Consider the following 12,543-nt stretch of genomic DNA (forward strand, 5'->3'; position numbering starts at 1 on the left):
CTTTCCTGTAGGAAAGACTCAGGGCTGCTGTTCACCACAAACCAAACCATGCACCCGCACTTGTTTCCTCTCACATCCAGGAATTTTATCAGGCCCTACTTCTCTTTTATTTCCCAGAAAACAGGTTTCTGCTGAAGCAAACAAGATGCATTAAAACCTGCTGTACTTCCTGCCTCTTCCCTTCCTGTAGATTTCAAAACACATCACTGAAAGGAGCGAGAACTGTTCTCCCCACTACTTCTTTTAAGTGCAAATGGAGAAAGGAATGAATTGCTGAGACAAAACTGAACTCCAAGATCTCTCTTGCCTCCAAGGGGCTATGCTCTACAGCCTGTTCAGAAGCCCCATGGTCATGACTGGCATCAGACGGAGCTCTAGGGCTTCAAAGATGACAAGTACCAGGGTAACCCAAACTCTTGGCTCTGAGCCCCGTGGCTCTGGTTGCAGAGCCAAACTGCAGAGCAGTTGGAATTATTCTTAGCACAGCTCAGCGAGTGCCCTCTCTGCACTCCCCTAAACCAGAGGGTTTGGAATTATCAGGGTCCTGGCACCGATACAAAGAGCAAGTCATATGTAAGGATTATGGAAAGAGAAATATGTTCATTCAAACTGTCCTGAAACAAACCCGGTGTTTTGTGAACAGTGAGTAGGAGGCAGTGGGGCAATGGAGTGGAGGCAGGGCTGAAGCCTTTGTCTGCAGGCTCAGTAAGGCAAAGCCAACAGAAAGAGGCCTGGGTTGTGCAGAAGGATCCACCTGGAACAGGTCCCCAGGAGATCAAAGGCTCAACACTGCACTCAGCAGATCCCTTGGAACTCAAATGTTACAGGAACACGATGGGACTCAGAAAGTTCCAGAGGGGCAGACAAACCCAGTGAAGTTTCCTGACCTCACCCATTTGCAAACACTGCAACCTCCCTTCTCCAAACGTTGTTTTGCTGTCCCAACGCTGGAAACACTAATGAAAACTTCAGCTTTTGGAAACAGGAAAAAAATCCCACCTGCCATTTAAGTCACTTAATTCTACATGTTCCATAAAGCAAACACATAGCACAAAGTTTTCATTCCCCCCTTTTCGTAACTGCACAGATAAAACTCTTCTATGTCTCAAACACATCAGAGGCTTTCTGATGATTTACCTGCTGTTGCTGTTGGTACATGGTAGTTTGCTGGCTAGGGAAGGGGCTGCCCGAGGATGTGCCTTGAGTGGAGAATTGATTGCCATAGGAATCATGTCTGGAGGAGAAACAGATGCATTACTTGTCTGATCAGATGCACGCTTCACTTTCACAGTCTCAGAGCTCTCTAAGTGGGAAAAGCTGTTTGTGGCAAGACCCCACACAGACCTTTGCTGCTGCTGCTGCTGCTGTGGGTAGCGGCTGGGAGAGTACATCCCCGATTCCGGGGTGGAAGGCATGATGTTTGGCTGCGGAGTTCCCGTGGCTAAGGTGCCCTCAGGTCCCATGCCGGGTTCCGTCCTACATGGAAACAAAGGGAACCCCCCCCCACAACCATTTAAATCCACCCTTGCTCCTCTAATGGATAAGGATGATCAGCAAAGTCACAGCAGTGAAGAGAAAGTCATCACTTCACGTGAGTCAAGCAGATCAGGATCTCACCAGGCTGAAGTACCCACCTCACCCTGTCGTAAGGACCTCCGTAGGAATAGTGTTGCCGCTGTCCCATGGCCATGTTACCCATCCCTGGACCTGCAGCACGATTGTAAGGGTCACCCATACCACTGTTGGGGCCCTGCCCTGAGGACATGAAGGGATCGCTTCCTGGAGCTGGAATAGTAAAAGAAGAACCAATAAATGTGTCTACCTCTGCCTCAGAAAGATATATCCTGTCTTCTGGGGAAGAAGGGCAAGCAGAAGGTCTGCTACAGCACACTCCACCATACACCCAGATACAGGGATTAGTGCTTAAGGGAGAGAAGCATGCAAGGACTTCCTCACCTTTCCTCATACTGCTGTAAGGATCTTTATTTGGCTCATAAGACATGCGCCCCATCATGTCAGAGGTATTCATGCTGGGCTGGTACCCTGGATTTGGAGTCATGGAGTTCCGTTTCTGGAACGTAGGATCACTACCATCTGCAAAGGCATCCTGAAGGCCCACTGAGTTACTTCTGATTCAAAAACAACCCATAAAAACAGGATTAGAGAGGTCCATAGTGATCCTCAGGATACTTTTCCCCACGTTCCCCCTCAGGTGTTGCTATCCCCTAGAAGGGCTAGCCATACTCCTCCAACAGAGGCACGAAGAACTATCCTTCCACAACACTGTCCCCAGACCCAAAATGATTATTTACACACAAATGCAGAGTCAATAATGTTGCTGTGAGCTCTTAACATAGGAGCAAAGCCATGGAGCCCCACTAAAATAGGTTCTGAAGTCTCCAGCCTTCTTTAGGAATGATCCAGGAGGAACCCTCATGTTCACAGTCTACATCCAGCATAGTGGAATAGGGTGCAATCAATGGTTTCATACCTGATGCCTGGCAAAGGAGGCATCTGACTGTGTGGTGTAGATGCTGGAGTTGGTGGCTTCAAGTCTCCTCCCTCTGCCATGGAGCTGCTGGTGGACTGAGGTGTCTGAGGACCCTGCATTGAGCCTGAACCCGCTGCAAGAACAGAAACGTGGTGTGAGCACCTCTGTACCCTACAGATGCAACCCCAAACCCCCCCAAAACATCAGCCTCAAGAACACAGAGCAGAGTCCTTCAAGGGACAGATGAAATGCGGCCAAAAAGAGTACAAGGAGCTCAACATTTCGAAGACACTGGGCCTGACTTCCCAGAAGAACCACACACAGTGATCTAGAGCCAAGAGGACACGTTCATTTTCATCATCTCTTTGTTCTTAACCACATTCTATTTATACACCGTTGCCACCACTGTGGCACAATGCTGTGGTGCCCAACCTATCCGGCTCCAAAGGTTGATGCTCTACAGAGCACCGTGTGTCAGGGAATACAGTGCTTCTTGCCAAGTGACAACTACTGACCCATCACCTTCACACTCTTTCGACCCAGCAATAAGGTGGGTTTCAGCTCTCTCATGAAACATCTCATGATCTTTCTAGTGCTGGGAACTAGAACATCAGCTGAACATCATCCAGAACATGAGCTGAAGCCATCAAGTAGCTCTGAACAAGGCTTCTCTGCCTGCTCTGCCCTTCCAGAGGGGTTAATTCATGCAGGTTAATTCAAGCACCACTCCCAAGGATTCCTGGAACAGGGAATGCTGGCGATGCTGGATCTTTCAGTGAATGACAAAACCCGTCCAGCAAGTTCCCAAGGAGGCTTTCATCAAAACTCCCAGGCCATCCTGTGTAATGCAGCTGCGCTGGGAGCTCCAGGAGCTCCCCTCTGCCCCGGGATTGCTGTGACAGCACCAGCCCAGGTTCATCTGCTCCTTGCAGCTGGCAGGAGCTGTTTCCCTGAGCTCCCATCCAGCACCCGATCTCCTCGCCCCAGCCCCGCTGGTTGATGACTCATTTCAGCTATTCATTAAAACCCTCCGAGGTCACATCCAGGCCATGTTTGTTTACACCCCACCTTCCTGGCACCCTGTCCTCTTCTTCCCTGCAGCTCCCTCCCAGCACGGGGAGCTCTCTGGAGAAGGGAGGGCAGAGGCGAGCTCAGAGGGGAGCTTCATTCACAAGCGGTCTCCTTCCCTCTGCTGCGGGTTCAGCTCCACGCGCTTCCCGCAGGAATTGGCCGCTCTCTGTGTGTGTGTGTGATGTTGGCACCAGCAGGAAGAGGCCTGGAGACATTCCCTGCGTCGTTGCCATTTGGTGTTTGTCCCCACCCCCCCCCGGCGTCCCTCCCACTCACAAATTTACACACAGTTGGAGCCAGGCCAGTTCCATGCTCTGGGAATTAAAACTGATTACGCCTCCCTGGGGACACGCTGCAGTTTGTGAGCAGGAACCCAAGAAGTGTGTTGGAAACCTGTGCTGAATGCCCACACCCAGGCCACTCCAGCCCTTCTGGAAACACCTCTGGGTTTTAGGGTTGTGAATGCATGGAAACGGCTCCAGCACCAAGAGTTGAACCTAGCTGATTGTCCTGCAAGAGGCCTTTAGATGCTCTGCTCTGGGTTGTGGGAGCGCTTTGTGTCGTGCTTACACCCCTGGTTCCTGCCCATCCAGAGGAGCAAGAGAGAGGAAGAAAAGGAAAGTGAAACAGAGGCATGAACATGCTGAGTGATATGGCTTAAAGGATCAGAGCAACCAACTGTGCTTCAGTGCTGCCTCTGCATATTCCTAGTGGCAGGAATCTGGAGTAAGACAAGTGGAGAGAACAGTTTACATAGAAAATACCACAGAGCACAGGAATCAGACCTGCAGACTAAGTCAAGTGGGGAGAGCAGCCCTGCAAATTCCTCCTGCTGATGTGAAGCAGATCACCTGTAGCACAGCCCTGAAGGCAGACTCGCCACCTCCATACAGCTCCGTGTTAGCTGAAGTGACATAAAAATTGATGCCCCTTCAAACCCATTCTGACAGGCAGCAAGTGCTGCAGGAGGGTTTAAGTGGCTCCTGAAAAGTCTCAGCCCTCTCCAAATAAACTCCACATGCTCTTAAGATCTTTGGTCCACTGCCTAGGATCTCTGGGGGGCAAGAAAGTGGTTTTGGAAAGAAAGTGGGGATGGATTTGTGGTCTCGGTTAAGCGGAACCGAGACACCACTTCAGGCAGAAGTTTAGACTAATGACACAGAAGTTGCTTTGTCTTACAGAATACACCAAGGCTGAAGCTACACTGGGACAGGTTTCCTGCCTAGTGAAAGATATGAATTAGGACTTAAAGAAACCAACACTCTGTAACAGAGAGGACAGACAAATGTAGCTCCCAACAGAGTATTCGGACCAGCACACTGTTGACTGAGGGCTTAGCAGGGCTGAGACACAACTGCAGTGCAATCCAAAACGGATTCATTATTCCACTCCTCAGGACACAATGCCAGGTTTCAGAACCAGAAAGGCATTTTTTGCAAACATTACAGGAGCTTCAAAGCTGACAATGTTTTATCTCACCCACAGGAGCAGGCTCCTGACCAGAAAAAGCATCGGAAGGTTTTACTTATAAGACAAACTGGAAAACTGAAGCTCAAAGTGTTGGCAATTCAAGCAATGAACACTAAAGATGACAGCCTGGACCTTTCCTCCTTTTTTGGTTGGGTTTTGGGGGACTTTGTTCAACACATCTGAATTGTTCTGCTTAAATATTCAGAAACAGGAGTACTCCATCACATTTGAAACAACAGAAGCACATTTTAAGCAGCTTCATTTCTAGAGCCTTCAACCTGTAACAGGCTTACAAAGTGTCTGTGCACAGAGCCTCAGAAAGTCCTCACCATCTCCTGCTGAAGATGGAAAGAAGTAATGGGTGAGGAAGATGAGTTCACATCCACATCAAGCCATTTACTCCCAGAAGGTAGCACTTGGCATAATGAACACAAGCACAGCTTTTCTAGCAAGTTCCCAAAGCTGAGCAGGAAAAAGGGCTGCTGTTAGAATATGCAGTGATCAGCTTGTAGGGGTAACACCAGACTTCCCTTTCCACCTGATTCCCACAAAGCAGTGATGTACTAGGAAGTGTAGAGGTGTGTGCATGTAGCTATGTATAGATTTTTAAGTTTCCTTAGTATAGAGGTGGGACACACAAAACCTGCACTATCCCAAGAAGCTTGACTTATTCCTGCTATCACTCACTCACAGATTACAGAAGGTATTTAATTTACCCAAGTAGAGAACATCTAATTAGAGACAGACACAGGGGCTTTGTGGAAGTTTGGAACCAGCCTGACCCACAGCATGGAGAGTCTCCACAACAAGGAGATCCTATGGTGCAAGCACCCACTTCACAACTCAAACCAGTGCCTCAACTCACCTGGAGATGGAGGCTGTATCTTAGTCTGAGACTTCTTTGAATCGGCAGCTGCAAAGATATCTGGAGGGGGGTCTTCACCTCGCTCAATCTTGCACTCGAAGGCATAGAGACACTGGATGTACTGCTTCTTCAAAGAGCTCGCTGCACTGCTGGACGTGCCCACGTTGAGATTTGTGGCTAATTCACGCCATTTCTTGTTTTTGTTGACCTGCACAACCAAAGAAGAGGCTCTGAACTCAAAATCCAGCTTCTCTTCCAAGAGGTTTTCTGGGGAGAAATCAACACTGCCCAGCTAACATAAAGGACCAGTAAGTGCCAAGCAGAGCAGACACAGTTGTGTTCAGAACCCCAAAACCAGTCAGCTCTCTTCCTCACCTACAGAAGGCTTTCTAAACAGGGACAGATTGCAAATGAAATCAGATGCAAAGACAGTGTCACCAACCATTGCACTGGACAAAGCAGGAGAAAAAAAACACTTGAACAGAATCTCACCACAGACTGTTCTCAGCAAGCGACTGGGAGAGCAGACATCTGGCTCACTCCGAGGATGCTGGGTTTAATAAGTGTTATTTAAACACTGCTGAATGGGAAGTCAGGGCTTTCCCTCTAGCTCCAAAGCTAACTTCAAACTCTGCTGCCCATTAAGCCTGTGACTGGCAGATGGTGGGCATCACCCAGTCACCGTGCCGGCTGCTGGACACTCACCTGAGTCAGTCCTCCAATCTCCTTCACTGAGATGTAGAGCCGGTAAAGATCCAAGGGTTTCCTGCCTACTGCTGGCAGATTGGTCATGCCCATGGCCTTCTCCTCAGTAAAGGCCAGGTAACGATCTACCCAGATCTTCCTCTCGGGCTCCCCACCCAGCTCATAGAGTTTGGTGATCTTCTCATTGGTTGTAGTAGAAGAACTGGACTTCTAGGAGAAGGAAAGAGATATCAGGACTGAGCAGCACAAAAGCAGCTGGTTCACATCCGAGGTGGTTTCAAAACAGCAGCCAGATAAGAGTTCAAAGTTCTGCTGTTACATTGAGAACGGCTTTAGAGCAGCCCTATGCTTGTCTCAGATACGTCAGGCAGTGTTACTCAACAAAGGTATCACAAAACCAGCTGCTACTCAGGGAATTCACAGAGTATGTGTTTCTAAAAAGTGAAAGGTTTCAGGGATGCTACAGAAACCAAACAAACCTCAAGGAGACTTTGCAGAGAGCTTGCTAAATCTGTGAGAAAACACCTAATTCACTGCAAATTCCTCATGGCTAATGCACTGTGCCAGGGTGAACTGCCTTCTGGTTAGCCTCTTCTCTTGCCCGAGTGATAGATGCCACGTTAAACTGAAGCCAAACATGACAAAGGAATCAAAATAAACATGCCTCAGAAGAAGAATAAAGATGAGGAGGTTTGATGAGTGTGGGTGAGGGGCTCCCCACACAGACCTTCTCTCTTCCCTTGCCTATTCACTGACACAAGTGCAGAAATCTCCTGCTACCTGGATATACAGACACAGCCGATTGCAAGCATCTCCTCTGGGTCAGGGCAATCCCAGGCACAGCTACAGGCTGGGCTGAGAAGTGATTCAGAGCAGCCTGAGGAGAATGACTTGAGGGTGTTGGTTGATGAGAACTGAACATGAGCTGGCTTCAGTGTGCGCTCAGAGCCCAGAAACCACCTGCATCAAAAGCAGCGTGAGCAGCAGGTGAAGGGAGGGGATCCTGCCTCTCTGCTCCGCTCCCCTGAGACCACACGTGCAGCACTGTGTGCAGTTCTGGTGTCCTCAACATAAGAAGGACATGGAGCTGCTGGAGCAAGGCCAGAGGAGGCTACGAGGATGAGCAGGGGCTGGAGCAGCTCCTGTATGGAGCCAGGCTGAGAACACTGGGGCTGTTGAGCCTGGAGAAGAGAAGCTGCGTGGAGACCTCAGAGTAGCTTCCAGTGTCTGAAGGAGGCTACAAGGATGCTCTTCATCAGGGACTGTAGTGATAGGACAAGGGGGAATGGGTTTAAACAGAGACTATGGGCTCACAAACTGCTTTTTTGGTGGTTCTTTTGAAACTGGTAGCAGTAATGCAAAGTAAAACACTCCCTGAAGAACTTGTTTGCCTCCCTCTTCTGGCTTTAATACAGGATTAGTAAGAGGTTTGTTTGTGAAACAACTGTAACACTTTGGTGTACCACCTCCCAGCTGAGAGGTGATAACTGCCTAGCTCCAAGCCTACACCAGAAACAAACTCAGGTTTATTTACACTTCTTCTGGCAGTTTCACTGTGGCAGGTGATAATTCCTAATACTGAATTGTTTTGCAAGTGAAATGGATTCCTCCCAAAGGACTGGGCAATGCTCCCCTTCAAGATCAGCTCACAACTGAAAGGAGAACACATAAACAAGGTGTGCCAAGCATCTGTTCGAAATCCTAGACAGAGGCTTGAAACTGTGAGTCAAACGGGGGAACATGTGAATTCTCATAGGAAGTCCCTTTCCTGGCCTTACTGAGGGCTAGTGGGTCTCTGGCGGGTGGGATGGCAAAGCTCAGGCTCCTCAAGGATGCTGTTATTAACACACATATTTAGTGTTTACTGCAAATATAGCCAGAGCCTCCTCTAAAACAGTCTAAAAGCCTATTCTGAAAGTGCTGAGACACTTGAATGATGCTCCAAATCACAACACATTCCAAAAGAGAACAGCCCACTGACTAGCCACTCTCCTCAGTTAGAACCACAGTCACAAGCAGCAGTCACATCACCTGTGACAAGGACAACCACGCTACCAAGAAGTCTGGTTCAGGGTAAGGATAAGGAATCAAATCAGGTTTCCCTCAGGAACCACACTCACTCCTAGTTAGACACTGTTTGATCCAAGTTCACATGCAGTGGTTTAATTTTCCTGGATGCTGAAGAGGATGCGAGTCATTAAAAACAAAACCCAAAACATTTTACCTTTGACTTGGATTCTGCTTTTGGCGTCCCATCTGCCTTATTGTTCATTTTAGTTGCAGGTGTTAATTTGACGTCCCCAAGACCCATCATTTCGGGGCTTGCTGCCATCCCTAGGGAGTGAAAAGAAGCTTTAACACTCATTTTCAATTCAGCACAATGAAATCGATGAAGTGCCTTAATGGTCAGCATTGGCTTACCTGCAGAGTTGTTGGCCATGTTCCCTGCCATCGGATAGGGTGGGCCCTGGGGGTTTATCATGCCAGCCATACTGTTAATTCCCTGTCCATAAGGAGGTCCAGTGCCCATCATTCCTCCTTGATTCATGTTGGGATACCCAGGAGGCCTGGAGAAGGCAAGGAAGACACAGATGCTTACTCCCAGTACTAAGCATTACGATCTTGTCTTCTAAGGAAGCAGCTTTGCTAAAAGAAACCTACAAAGGAAGTGGAGAAGTGACCTTCTCCAGCTCGCTCTTCCAGCAAGAGACCAAAGATCAGGTGCTCTTTTAGAGCTTAGCAACCCTAGAGCCTAAGTCTCATTCTCAGAAGAGGATGCGAACTGTTCTGAAAGAGGCACTTCAGTTCTGACCATCCTCACCCTTACTCTTGTTCTATTAGATCCCCAAACTGAACTTCATTTCATTGTTAAGTTGCCTTTAACAGGGAAGAACAGGCTGTAAATCCTGCAGCCCTGTGCATTTAACTGAGAATACATGATGTGTATAGATCAACAGTGTAGTGCTCCAGCCACATCTAATGATTTTTCTTTCTTTCCCTTTGTGCCACCCATACAATCTGCATCAGTTTAGATTTATCAGAAAGCCTCATACACAGCTGTCACTCAAACTCACTACTCGAAGGGACAGACTTTGATGCCTTTATTGGCATGTGGGAACTTGACCTCTTGGCAGTCATGGATAACATCAGACAGTAGATTGCACAAGCAGCCCTTAAAGTCAGGATGAAGAGGACAATGCCCAGTCAGATAACAAATACACCCAGCAGCTTTACTGGGGGAACCCAATTTATAAGCAAGGTCATGGCTCTGGTGGCATTCTCATAAGCCACACAGACCACCTCTAAAATGTGCAATTAAAACGTAACAAAACAAAAAACCCCACAGAAAACAGTTGCAAAGTTCAGTGCTGAATTCCAGCCCCCTTTTCCCCAGCTGCTCATCCAAGTTGTAAAAGGAAGGAGTTCATTACACTGGACGAGGAATGCCCTGGTTCAAATGAAGCTGCATGGCTGGCTGCTAGATTTACATAGGCTCTACCATACCAGCAGTGTCTTTTAAGTCACCCGTCTAATAAAGATGACCAGAAAGCAAAAACTGAAGGGATCTCTGAGTTAGATTTCACCTATGAATAGTAAAAATTCCCTGAAAATGTCATTAATGATGCATTCCAACACTCTGCTTGTCCAGGCTTTAAGCTCTTCCCTTTCTTAACACCAAATGTTAATGAAGAAGTCTCCAAGGAGGGCAAACCTTTGAGGAAGTGTATGTTCAGCATTACCCTAAGTTTGGGTTATTCCATCTACAGCTTTGAAACCAAGATCTGCTGTAGGGAAAGGGACTTTTAACAGCGACCAGGAGGAATGTCATTCCCTACCTGTTCTGGATGGAGTTGGCAGCAGCGTGCATGGCGGCAGCAGCCGCTTCTTGTGCTTTGCGATTCATGCCTCCTGGTGGGGGGCACATCCCTGTCCCCACCTGAGGTGGCATATTGGCCATGTTGGGTCCATAAGGTCTGTTCCCCATGGTGGCATGGCTCATCCTCCCTGGAGGAAGCCCACTGTACGGTGGCACACCAGTCTGCCCGTGCATCTGGCTCCCTGCTCCCATGGGGTTCATGCTTGCTCCCATTCCTGGACTGGGGTAGTTGGCATTGGACATAGCATTGTAGTTTGGCTGCCTGGGATAACCTCCTAAAGAGATAAAAAAAAGAGGGGAAGACAACATCATTCAACCAGTTAATGAATCACCATAAAAATCTTCTATCAGCAAATATTTAAAGATCACTAACAGAAATGAGGGGGAGTGTTAACACCTCAACAGAAAGTCAAAGTACTTGGATATAAGCCACATAAAATGTGTTTTGACATAGCCAAGTAACAACATCGATTCAAAAGCTGCCTGAAACCCTCCCAAACCTCAACGGAGCCAAGTGAGCCAAACAGTCCAGGACAGGATGTCAGAAAACCTCACTTAACCCTTTCCAAAACACACAACACTCAATCTTCTTCCTCTCCAAAGAAAACTGGCTCTTCCTTCTGTGTTAAACTGGCTGCAGGGCCTACATCTTTTTAAATGAGGAGGAAGGAGCCTACATTTAGAAGTACAACCAGCAACATGTTTCATCAGCCTCAGTACAAACAAAGCACTGTTCCTTCCATTTCGTAAGGAGCACACTGGTTTGTATGACCCACACATTAAGGGGGGACAAATAAAAACAGTTTCTCAACGACAAGATGTTACAACAGAGATTGCTGAGCTCGGTTCCCACCTTGAGGAGCTGACAGTGCCTCACCTTGAGGTCCGTACTGCCCACCCTGGGGTCCATAGCTTCCCATGGAGTTCTGCTGGTACGGCCCCATTCCAGCATGCATCTGTCCTCCAGAGGACTGACGGGGAGATAAGGCTGAGCCGGGCTGGGGTGAGCTGTACTGGGGCATCTGAGGATTCCTCTGCATGTAACCTGGTCAGCAGTGAGGGCAGGAGACAATCATTAGTGTGAAGTATCCAGGGGTGCCACTGGACACACATGTTCTGAGGTAACAGAGACCCACTAACAAAACCCTTTCAGCAACAGCCTGGACACATTTTAACAGTGGCTGCTATTAGGGAGCCAGTGTAATCTGTGAAGATAACAGATCCAATTTCCTGTTTTAACCAGAAAAAATGCTTAGTGTCACAGGAGCAGACAGGAGGACTGCAAATCCTAAGGGCTTGCTGTTGGGTTTTGTCTGCTTGTTTTCTCTGGGTGACAACTATATACCTTCAGCCACACGAGGTGGAATTTTACACCCATTTCCCCCCCATACTAACCCTATTCTCTTAAGGCAAAAGGCATACACTGCTTTTGTGAGCACCCCTCATTTTGAAGTTTAAGATCATGGACACTGAACAAGCAACATCCACAGAAAAGGGTGTGAAGAGCCAGAAAAAACATCTCACAAGCCAAAGTATGAGCTTGGAGGCGACATTAAGAGCCCAAACAACCAGCAACAGCTGAATTTACAGCAGAATGCTTAAGCACTTGCAGCTTATAAACCCAGGGCATCTTCTAAATGCTGCCTCACCAGAGTATCCATGCCATCAGGCCAGGTAATTGTTAGTTACACATCTACTTTGATTACAGTTAGATCTTTTAACTCGTGTCACACACACCTCGGTCTTGCGCTATGCTTGACTGGTTCATGGAAGGATGCATGATACTGTCCGACTGGCCACTGGGCGGTCGGGGTGGCATCTGATTGCCTACACCACAAAAAGAAGAGTGGTTAATCCCAAACCCTGCACACCACAAAACCCAGGATGCAAGAGCAAACACCAGAGCTACAGACAACTTCAGGAGAAGGCTTGTGCTGGCCACAGTGAAGGAAAAGCAGAGCAAGACCAGGCACAGTAACCCAGCAAAACGACACTGCTGGTTTACCAGCCATCCCACCCGCGTTATTATATCCATTCAAAGTTATAGACATTTAAAGCAAGCAA

The 12,543-nt window shown here is 48.0% G+C and overlaps 5 protein-coding genes across 11 annotated transcripts in view; 2 read left to right on the plus strand and 3 right to left on the minus strand.

The window, feature by feature from the left end:
* The window catches only part of STX12 (syntaxin 12), a 350,272-nt gene that overhangs the window by 207,018 nt on the left and 130,711 nt on the right, over positions 1-12,543 (minus strand). The window lies entirely within an intron of this gene.
* The window catches only part of NUDC (nuclear distribution C, dynein complex regulator), an 87,202-nt gene that overhangs the window by 60,028 nt on the left and 14,631 nt on the right, over positions 1-12,543 (minus strand). The window lies entirely within an intron of this gene.
* Positions 1-12,543, plus strand: part of NR0B2 (nuclear receptor subfamily 0 group B member 2) — a 167,118-nt gene that overhangs the window by 51,570 nt on the left and 103,005 nt on the right. The window lies entirely within an intron of this gene.
* The window catches only part of GPN2 (GPN-loop GTPase 2), an 81,435-nt gene that overhangs the window by 42,058 nt on the left and 26,834 nt on the right, over positions 1-12,543 (plus strand). The window lies entirely within an intron of this gene.
* Positions 1-12,543, minus strand: part of ARID1A (AT-rich interaction domain 1A) — a 60,193-nt gene that overhangs the window by 5,452 nt on the left and 42,198 nt on the right. For 6 of the 7 annotated variants that reach the window (XM_061360711.1, XM_061360707.1, XM_061360710.1 and 3 more), the window contains 12 exons: positions 12,217-12,306; positions 11,357-11,524; positions 10,439-10,754; positions 9,024-9,169; positions 8,827-8,936; positions 6,603-6,812; positions 5,898-6,105; positions 2,492-2,624; positions 1,957-2,129; positions 1,635-1,785; positions 1,345-1,476; positions 1,138-1,234 (listed from right to left, as the gene is read on the minus strand). In XM_061360711.1, the coding sequence (XP_061216695.1) occupies positions 1,138-1,234; positions 1,345-1,476; positions 1,635-1,785; positions 1,957-2,129; positions 2,492-2,624; positions 5,898-6,105; positions 6,603-6,812; positions 8,827-8,936; positions 9,024-9,169; positions 10,439-10,754; positions 11,357-11,524; positions 12,217-12,306 (1,934 nt within the window). The remainder of the gene's footprint in view (positions 1-1,137; positions 1,235-1,344; positions 1,477-1,634; positions 1,786-1,956; positions 2,130-2,491; positions 2,625-5,897; positions 6,106-6,602; positions 6,813-8,826; positions 8,937-9,023; positions 9,170-10,438; positions 10,755-11,356; positions 11,525-12,216; positions 12,307-12,543) is intronic. The other variant, XM_061360708.1, reaches the window with a different exon arrangement.

Source organism: Neopsephotus bourkii, unplaced genomic scaffold (assembly GCF_033783945.1).
Source record: "Neopsephotus bourkii isolate Nb327-2 ecotype Australia unplaced genomic scaffold, CSIRO-AGI_Nbou_v1 NB_1036, whole genome shotgun sequence".
Lineage (NCBI taxonomy): Eukaryota > Metazoa > Chordata > Aves > Psittaciformes > Psittacidae > Neopsephotus > Neopsephotus bourkii.